General features: G+C 37.3%; 1 protein-coding gene and 1 long non-coding RNA gene across 3 annotated transcripts in view; one reads left to right on the top strand and one right to left on the bottom strand.

The window, feature by feature from the left end:
* LOC309637811 overlaps positions 1-10,538 on the top strand; it is a 203,931-nt gene that overhangs the window by 10,824 nt on the left and 182,569 nt on the right. The gene's annotated exons all lie outside the window — the stretch shown is intronic.
* Positions 1-10,538, bottom strand: part of ULK4 (unc-51 like kinase 4) — a 545,664-nt gene that overhangs the window by 356,434 nt on the left and 178,692 nt on the right. For both annotated transcript variants that reach the window (XM_082412745.1, XM_082412746.1), the window contains 2 exons: positions 10,339-10,390; positions 10,142-10,236 (listed from right to left, as the gene is read on the bottom strand). In XM_082412745.1, coding sequence (XP_082268871.1) covers positions 10,142-10,236; positions 10,339-10,390 — 147 coding nt within the window. The remainder of the gene's footprint in view (positions 1-10,141; positions 10,237-10,338; positions 10,391-10,538) is intronic.

The following is a 10,538-nucleotide window of genomic DNA, read 5'->3' as shown; positions in this document are numbered from 1 at the left end:
GGTAACACACCTATATGGAGCAATCCAAGGAATTTTAATATTTAATGCTAGTGGTATTGCTTTCTTAAATAAAGATATTCATATGTGCTAAAGGTCATTTCAGAACATGTCATAAAAACAGAGTCGTTTTGAACTCTTTTTGCAAATGCAGATTCCCAAGTCTAGGGACTTTTTTCTGTGCTCAAAAACTGGGTCCCAAAAAAAAAAACAAAAACTGGGTCCCTCATTCAAAAATCATGTGTCTGCATATGCACATTAATTACTACTAATGGTCCTCAACAACATGGCCCAGAAGAAATGAATGTCTGTGAGTTGGGGATGCTAAAGACAGATCTAAGACATTCAAGCTAAACAATCACAAATGCACTGAAACATGTAAATTACACTCACGCTAAACCGTATTTCATTTGTTCTTAAGCAAAGCCATTGATGCCCAAGATGATGATTTGTTTATAATTTTAAAAACTTATTTTCCATTTTAAGAAATGTTGAACATGAGATACTGAAGTTCAGCAGCTTTAAACTGTAAGTAACCACGTACCCACATTCAAATTTTCTTATTTCACAAAGAATAAAGCAACAATCTTATAACCTACGGAAAGTGTATTTCTAAACCTTAATCATTTATAATGAAAGTATGCTTTATACTCTTGTTATTTTTGTAGAGGGTGTTTTTTTCTTAATTTAAAAAAAATTTTACTGATGGAAGTAAATAATTTGAAAATGGAAGTTTACTATTCTAAGCACTCAACTAAAATTCTTATTCTACCTTTGAAAATTAATCATCAGTTCCTTCATTTCAGTAGACCTTACAAAAATCTGGTACATCTGACAGCACAACAATTAACATGTTCACACCAACTGCCAGTCTCCTTACCCCACACAAGGTACTGTCAGGTGTACAGGAAAAACATGCCTAGGACATGACCTCTACCACTGCTAATGGCAGAGCAGATGATCCAGAATGCCCCTTTTGAGGAGAACAACTAACTCTAAAAACTAGACACAACACTGTTTAAATCTTCTTTACAATATTCAGTGCCTAAAAAGATGTTAAGGAATTCCCGAGGCCACATCAGGCTGCCAAAATTTCAAAAGTTTGACAATACACTACTGGCAAGACTGTGGAGAAACAGGTACTCTGATCACTGCTGGTGGGAAAGCAAAATAGTAAACCCATGTGGAAGGCACTCGGGCAGGATCTAGCAAAACTACATATGCATTTACCCTTTGATCCCACAGTCCAGGAATTTGCACTGAAGAGACACCTCCAACAGAAGGAAATTGCACATGCACAAGGTTATTTGTTTGTGATTGAAAAGATTAGAAACTACCCAAATGTCCACACATCAGAGATGGGTTGAACAACCTGTGATATACACACACACGATGGAGTGCTACACTGCTCTTATGAAGAAAGAGATGGAATAATTTCCAGTATCCATACTAAATGAAAAAGCAAAGTGCAAAAGAGAAAATATAGTATGTTACTTCTTGCATAAGAAAGAAAGGGGAAATAAGAAAACGTTATCTCTACAAAAAGGAACACTGAAAGGACAAGCCAGAAAACGAGACTGGTTACCTATAAGAGTAGGGAGGGTATGATGGAATGGTGATGAAGTGGACGGGACATATACCCCGGGGGAGAGGGGAAGGGAGTGATGCTGCTCTGAATATGTCTGTTTTTACAGATTTTACTTTTGGAAGCACGCTAACCTTCTACATATTCAAAAACTAAAATCAAAAAGCATAAGAAGGGAAGAAAAGAAAACCTAAAATTGAAAGCAAACTGAAAATAAATCAACTATATTTCAAATGAATATTATTCAATATGACCACACTAAAAGGGAAGATGGGCGACTAATCCAAGTATTGACTGTACACCCCGGCCTTGCTGGGGTGACATCTGGGAGGTGGGGGGAGGAGGGAATTCTGCAAACAAATCCTGATTTCATGAGGTTTGTTTTCGTACTGGTTTGGGTAAAGCAATTCTGCAACAATTTCAGACATATTATAACATTAAGCAAATGAGAAAATGTGCTGATGTTACTGGAAGCCAGAATTTTTACAAAGGAAGAAAGGACACAAAAATATGGAATGGGGCAAGGCAAGAAAGAACCATGTGGGGATGAACTGGATTTGAAGACACTGGTGTGAACTCATGATTTCAAAATATGTTTACGTGTGTGTACATGTATACGTAAGTATGCATACAAGTGTGTCCTGTGTGTGTTCATACATGTACTTACATGTATATATTTCCTAGCTCTGTTTCTTGGAAGGGTCTAGAAGCTAAGACATCCCAGGAGAGAGGAGACACTTACCGCCCTGATTGTGGTCTCTAAGGCCATTTCCCACGAAAGGGAACCAGGGTTCCTCAAAGAAATGACTGATTCCAGAGCCAGGTCAGGTTAGTTACAAGCTGAGGCAAGAATATCTTGCTGTGACACGAAGTAAAAACTCACTCAAAAAATGAGAGGGTATGTCACAAGGACAGAGGAGCCAACTTGAAAGGCCAAATCTGATATAATTAGAGCATCAAAATAATTATAGTAATGAAGCCATCGATAAAAAATAGGAATTTGTGGTAGACAGAATGATGGTAGACAGAAAGATGTCCACACCCTTATCCCTGGAACCTGTTCATTTGTCACCTTACACAGCAAAAGGGATTTTGTAGATGTGATTAAGTTAAGGAACTTGAGGTGTTTATCCTGGATTATACAGGTGGGCCCAATGTAAAATCAAACGTCCTTGACAAGAGGGCCAGAGTCAGAGAAGAAGATGTGACAACAAAAGCAGAGGTGAGAGAGAGAGAGGGGAGAGAGAGATTTGAAGATACTACACTGCCAGCTTCGAAGATGGAGGAAGGGGTCACAAGCCAAGGAATGCAGGCAGCTCTTAGAAGCTGGAAAAGCCAAAAAAACAAACAAACAAACAAACAGATTTTCTCCTTAGATCCTCTAAAAGAAACACAGGTAGGCTGACATCTTGCTTGTAGCCCCAAAGACCCATTCTGTACTTCTGACCTACAGAATTCTAAAATAATAAATCTGTGTTTTTCTAAGCCACTAAATTTGTGGTAATTTGTTATAGCAGCTACAGGAAACTAATACAGAATACAAGTCCATGTCAATGATAGATAGATACATACATAGATATGCTAATTCATATCAGTTAACTTCATTTAAAAAACAGGCTTACATTAAGCTCTAAACACTTTTTTATTAGAAAAAATTTTTCATATCTATGTAAACTTTTTAATATAACACAAAGATGTACTAATCCTAAGTATATAACTTAGTTAACTTTCACAATATGAACACACTCATATTACTAGCACCCAGATTAAAAAAAAAAAAAAGGCACTTCCAGGACATTTTGGACAAAGCCCCCTTGTAAACACTTAACTGCCCCAAGGGTATCCACTAACCTGACTTGTAACTGATTAGTTTTCTCTGTTTTTAAACTTAATGCAAATGGATCATGTTATTTCGTATTTGTTATCTTTGTCACAGATTAACTTTGTAAGATTTATCCAAGTTCTTGGGCTTCCCTGGTGGCGCAGTGGTTGAGAGTCTGCCTGCCAATGCAGGGGACACGGGTTCGAGCCCTGGTCTGGGAGGATCCCACATGCGGCGGAGCAACGGGGCCCGTGAGCCACAACTACTGAGCCTGCGCGTCTGGAGCCTGTGCTCCGCAACAAGAGAGGCCGCGATAATGAGAGGCCCGCGCACCGCGATGAAGAGTGGTCCCCACTTGCCGCAGCTAGAGAAGGCCCTCGCACAGAAGCGAAGACCCAACACAGCCATAAATAAATAAATAAATAAATAAAATTTAAAAAAAAAAAAAAGATTTATCCATGTTCTTAAGTGTAACTACAGATCATTCATTTTCATTGCTGTATAGTATTCTATTGTATGACCAAACCATAGTTTATTTATCCATTAGATTGTTGATTGGCATTTGGATAGTTTCCCATTTGGGGCTATGAGCATCCTCTATATGTATATGGGTGAACATATGCTTGCATTTCTACTGAATGTATATTTACAGGTGAAATTGCTGAGTCATAATATATTTATGTTTACTTTCAGTAGCTACTACCAAACAGGTTTCCAAAGGAATTGTATCAACTTATATTCCCACTAGAAGTTTCTGAGAGTTCCATTTGCTCTACATCCTCACCAACTCTTGGTACTAACTCAAAAATTTAGTTTCATTCAAGTTAAACTACTCAATGTTTATTAGCCTCCAGCTTTCAGTTTAAAAACTTACAAAAGGACAGGCTTTTCATTAAAAAAGGTATTATGGCTTAGCTTAAAGCCATGGCTTAAGCTTTTACGGCTTTTTTTTAAGTTTAAACAGATTATATTTTAGGCAACTTATGTATATTACTGTTAGAAATTTCTAATAAAGAATCATCTTTATTTTCCCCTTTGCTATGAATAACATTTTTTTTTGAAACCACCATGAATGGGAACAAATTCTCCGTACAAACCAAATCATTATGGTATTTCTAACTGCTCTGCAAGCCACACTGATAATTTCCAACTCTGAGGCACTAAATGATCTAAGCTATGGGAAAAAATGTGAGTTAAGTATTTGTGCTCAGCAAGAATTAAATGCATGTAACCACTTCCATATAACAAAGTACTGACCAGTACCCTTGAATATAGTTTGTGCTAACATTTCCAACAATGTGATACCCTTTGCGGTGCTGCATCTTCAATTTCATGTATTCCAGTCATGCTCAAGAATAGGTAATTAGAGGATTTCCCATGAGTTACAGCATTAAAAAAATATTTTTTAGGAAGTCCATGAGTTACAATGATAGCTTTCCTATCATAACACAGGCTGTCCTTTCAATGATTATTATGGTAGCACTTCATGATTAGAAAGTAAACTAATTAAATGTCTAATTAAATATAAGTATAGACATTTGTAAATACTGGATCTTAACAAATTATCCATGGGGTCACTGCTCATTAAGGAAAAGAATCAATAAGCAACACTCAAGCAAGTAGTATCTCAAAGGAAGACTGAGAAATCATTGCTAAGAAAGTGACCATAAGAAACAGGCTTTCTGGCAATAGTGGGTATGGTTATTTGGATTAATTCTCTCACTGAAAATTCACAATGAAAAATTGCCAGATAAAATATAAACAAACAAAACCTTAAAATATTTAAGACCTGCAAAGGCAGTGGGGGAGCTTTCCTACCAATTCCTGAATGAAAGCCTTAACTAGAGAGTTGAGAAGAACATATGAGCATGGAACTGATAGTGCTCTGGAGGCATTTACCAATACCACAAACACAAGGCTCCAATGGAGGCCAGTGGGACCAGAGAGACAGGGGTCTGAGTTCACGTCTGCCCAGCGTGTGGAGTTTTGGGAGTGTTCTACACGGAGCTAGGCACTTTGGGGCGGGTGTGGGGATGATACCCTCAGAGTTAGGAAAACCAGATCTAGTCACCAACCTCTCCACATAAATTCACACTCCTGGGAACTGCTGAGAAGGCTGCCCTGAGAAGTTATGCTCTCAGACCTACAGTCTCAGGAATTTTCACACCGGGTACAAATGACCGTGGTCTGAGGTAGCCCTGACTGGCAGGGCCCCAACAAACATGAAGCCTCTTGGAGGGGGCAACATCCACACTAGGCTTGAGGGAATGCCCACAGATTTCAAGTCCCATGACCAACGCGCAGTAAACGTTAACAAGGTGTGCAAGAAAACAAGACAAAGTGGGTATGAGCAAGATATAACAGACACCACACCACAGTCTTCTGACACTGAAATTATGAGACAGTGTAAAATAACTACATCTAACAAATGTGAATAAACAAAGCACAAACTGAGAAATAACTATAAGGAACAGGAAATTATAAAAAGCAATACAGTAGATTGAATAAAACAGACAAGCAGAATTTCTAGTGACAACGTAACTCCTACACATGAAAAACAACCAAACTTTAAAACATTGTGGATGTATTTGGCACCAGACTGAACACAGAAGACAGAAACAGAGCAAACAAAATTAACCAGAATATAAACTGAGAGAGAAAAAGGTGAAATATACAGAAAGACAGTACGAAGTATAGAAAATACAGTGAGAAAGTTTAATGTACACGGGATCCGAGCTGCTAAAAGGAGACAAAGCAGGGGAGAGAGAAGATAAGCAGAGATGAGGGTTGAGAATTTTGCAGAGTTGAAGAAAAAGGGACAATCCACAGATTCAAAAAGTACACAGAATCCTCAGCAGAATAAACAAAAAGAAGTTCATATTCAGTTATGACACAGTGAGTCTATAGAAACCAAAGGCCCTCCCCCCTCCACCCCAAAAAAAGTCTTAAAAGGAAACAAGGAACAGAGAGACAGATTATCTTCACAGGAAAACAACTATCAGTGAACTTCTCAATAGCAACAATCCAGAACATAAGATAATGAAATAGTATCTTCACAGTACTAAACAACAACAAAAATAACTGCCAACCTAGAATTCAACACTCAGAAAAAAAAATCTCCCTCAAGAAACAATGACTTTGGGACTTCCCCGGTGGTCCAGTGGTTAAGACCCCGTGCTCCCAATACAGGGGGCCCGGGTTCAATCCAGGGTCAGGGAACTAGGTCCCGCATGCTGCAACTAAAAGGTCCTGTATACCTCAACTAAGACCCGATGCAGCCAAATAAAATAAATAAATATTTGGGGGGGAAAAAAAAAAGAAACAATGACTTTATCAGACAAAGAGTTTGCCACCAGCTCACCCAAAGCTAAGGAAAACTGTGAAGGATGAATGTCAGTCAGAAACAAGTGAACCCAGATAGAAGGAGTGAGAAGAAAGAAAGAAAGAAAAGCAAAAAAAGTAGTAAATATGGGGGCAAAGGCAAATGAACATCATATTATAGTAGTAATAATGAATATTCTTTTATCCTTTCATAACAAAAGGGAGTTAAAAAGAGAGAGAAACAAGACAGACTTTAAAATATCAGGCAAAAGTTACATAAATATCATGAGAGGACTAAATGGAGTTTGAGTAGGCTATGGCCTGTATTTTACTTAAAGAAAAGATCATTTCTTTTTAAGTTCAGCTTTTGCTACCAACCTTACATAGAGGAAAAAAAAATGCAGAAAAAAGTTAGCCAATAGAAAAGAAAGATAAAAAAGGAGAAGTGGGAAAAGAGAAAATATGTATGACAAAGCTTGAAAGAAGATGGTGGAATGAATCTAAATATACTAACAATTACAGTAAATGTAAATGGAGTATATGATCCAGGGAAAAGTCAAATTAGATTTTTTTAAATACTATATGATATTTACTCGACACAGATCTAAACATAAGGACAGAGAGATGTTGAAAGGAAAAGAATGAGAGAAGATGTATCAGGAAGCAAGCAGGTATGATTATATTAAGCTGGGATGAGACAGACCTTAAGACAAAAACATTACTAGAAAATAAAGGTCACTTTACAATGAGAAAAAGGTCAATTTCATAAAATGACATAATAATTTTAAATTTGCATGCACCTAATAATATGGCTTCAAAATATATAAAACAAAAACTACAGAACTACACAAGAATAAACAAATTCATAATAGCCTTAAAGGAGATTCAGAAGCACTTCTCTTAGTAATTTCTAGGACAAACAGACAAAAATTAATAAAGATAGAAAAGATTTGAACAAGATAACTAATAAATTTAACCTAACGGACATATAACTGAATACTGCACCTAAGAATTGCAAAATACCTATTCTTTCCAAACACATACAGAACATCTACCAAAAAATTTTGTAATGGACTATGAAGCAAGTCTTAATAAATTTCAATAGACTGAAATTAGAGTATTTCTCTAACTTCAACGCAATTAAGTCAGAAATCAATTTTAAAAAACTATAAAGTGCCCATATGTTTGAAAATTTATTTATCTTAATAACCCATGAATAAAAGCAAATATTTTAACTGAAAGATACCAAAAATGCTACATACCAACACTTGTGGAATGCAGCTAAAGCAGTATTTAGGAGGCACGATCTTCAATGCATATGTTAGAAAGGAAGAAATATTTTAAAAAATCAACTATTTATCTCAAAAAGTTAGAAAAAGAATGCAGAATAAATCCAAAGAAAGGAGAAAGGAAGGAAACAGAACAGAAATTAACAAAATTAGAACAAAATTAAGCAAACAGAACAGAAATTAATAAAATAGAAAAGAAACATATAGTATGTAGGAGATAAGCAAAACTGAACACTGGCTGGCTCTTTGATAAAGTTAGTAAAACTAAGAAACCTCGAGTTAGATTGTTCAAGAAAAGAAAAAGAAGGAATAACAGTAAATAGCAAATATTTTTAAAGGCTATATTATTAGATTACACAAACGCTCAGAAAAATTGGCAACAAAATACTATGAACTTCTTTATGCCAATAAATTTGAAAAACTACAGAAGAAAACCAAAATCTTAGAAAGACGTGGACAAGCATGTCATAAAAGATTATTCCCAAGTGGCCAGTAAACATTTGAAAAACCACTCAGCCTCATAAGTAGTCTTGACTATACAATTTAAAACTATGGTGAAACATCACTATACACCCATTCACTTAAAAGGCTGAAATAACAAGAATTGGGAAGAATGAGGACATGAGGTCCTGCAGTGCTGGTGTGAAAGTAAACTGGCACCACCACTCTGGAAAACACAATGTCACTTTCTAGACAAACTGAGTTTGCGTATTTCGTATAACCACTAATTCCATTCCTATGTATGTACCCCAGAAATAATGCATGCTTATGTGGAGCAAAATACATAAACAAGAATATCTATAGCAGTATTGTTTGTAAATGCCAAATACTAGACATAGCCTAACGTCTATCAACGATAAATAAGTAAAATGTGATATATTCATATACTCAGATTTCTACAATGGGACACTACACACTCATGAAGAATAAAAGCACAGAGATACTTAACAACATGGATGTTACAAACACTGAGCAAAAAAAACCAAGTCACAAATGAATATACACTGTATTGAAACAAAGAGCAAAAGCAGGCAAAACCAGCCTATATTGTTTAAGAATGCAGGCACAGGCCCACAAAGGAATGCACAGGTGTGATTACTATGAAAGTCAGGATAGTGGTCCCCTCTCCAGGGAGGAAAGGATTTGTGATTGAGGGGACTTCCGGGCTCAGAATGGTAACATTCTGTTTTCTTTTTCTTTTTTAACTGGGTGATGATTTCTTGAGCACTTGCTTTCCAACTAGTCATCAAACTACACACACTTTAATACACTTTTCTGTGTTTTATATTTTATAATAAATATATTGAAAACAACCATAAAGAGCTGGTAGACATTTCCTACCCTCAAAAAATAATTATCCCCTCTCTCTTGAGAATGTATCATTAAAGTCCTAAGCTGCCATGTAAGAAGTCGGGCCACCCTGAAGTCTCCCTGCTGGAGAGACCCACAGAGATGGAGAGAGATGCCTGCAGAGTCCCAGCTGGAGGCAGACATGTGAGGGAGTGACCTTCAGATGATTCCAGCCCCAGGCACCACTGACTGGTACCTCCTCAAAGACCCTGAGTGATAACTGCCTTGCTGACCTACGTCAACCCCTAGAACCAGGAGAGAGAATACGAAAATGATTGCTGTGGTCCTCGTCTTACCTGGCTCCTTTTCTTGAGGGCTTTCTGCTGATGAGAACGTAGTCACAAAACTTTCCTCCCTCCTCTAAAGTCATCACTCAGCTCACCTAAGGATCACCCTAAGGCACAGGTTCTCAAATGGGGGCAATTTCGCTGCCCAGAAGACATCTGGCAATGTGTAGAGACCTTTTTGGTTGTTGCAACCGAGGGGGGCTGGACTGGGTGCTACCCTCATCTACTACGTATAGGCCAGGGAGGCTGCTGAACATCCTACAATGCCCGGGACGTCCCCCGCAGCAAGGAACTGTCCATCGCCAAATGCCCACAGTCCAAGGTTGAGAAACTCTGTTCTGAGAGTCTTCGCTGTTGGTTACAACCAATAATCAGGCAAGGAGTAAGAAGGAGCACGCTGCGGGTAAGGTGTGGACCAGAAGGGAAAGAGAATAATGAGCAAAGAACCACCAAAAACAAGTCAACAAGGAAGGAAGGGATTTCTACTGACCGTAGAGCAATAGTCTTTCAATAAAACAGGATACTGTATCACTGCTTCAAAAGTCGACAGGGTGATCTTGATAAATTCTTCTGATGCCATCAGTCCTAGAAATACAGTTAATTATTATAGATGTTTATTTACATGTCCAAAATCATAATATCAAAATACCGCAAGCAAAGATGTAAAATGTCCCATGGTCTACTCACCTATGGCTCCATCTATGTTAGTTTCTCCTGAGTCTACTGATTTAATATGACTCTGTAAAAAATAAAAATGTTAATAAACAGAGATTTTAAAATAGCTCTCATATAAGAACCATGCACAGAAAAAACTGAATATATGATCCTATAGATGTTCACCATGATTAACTCCAGGCAGTAGGAATCAAGTGATTTTTATCTTCTCA

Source organism: Balaenoptera physalus, assembly GCF_965194825.1.
Source record: "Balaenoptera physalus genome assembly, chromosome: 11".
In the NCBI taxonomy this organism is placed as follows: Eukaryota; Metazoa; Chordata; class Mammalia; order Artiodactyla; family Balaenopteridae; genus Balaenoptera; species Balaenoptera physalus.
This window is presented reverse-complemented; position numbering and strand designations above follow the sequence as displayed.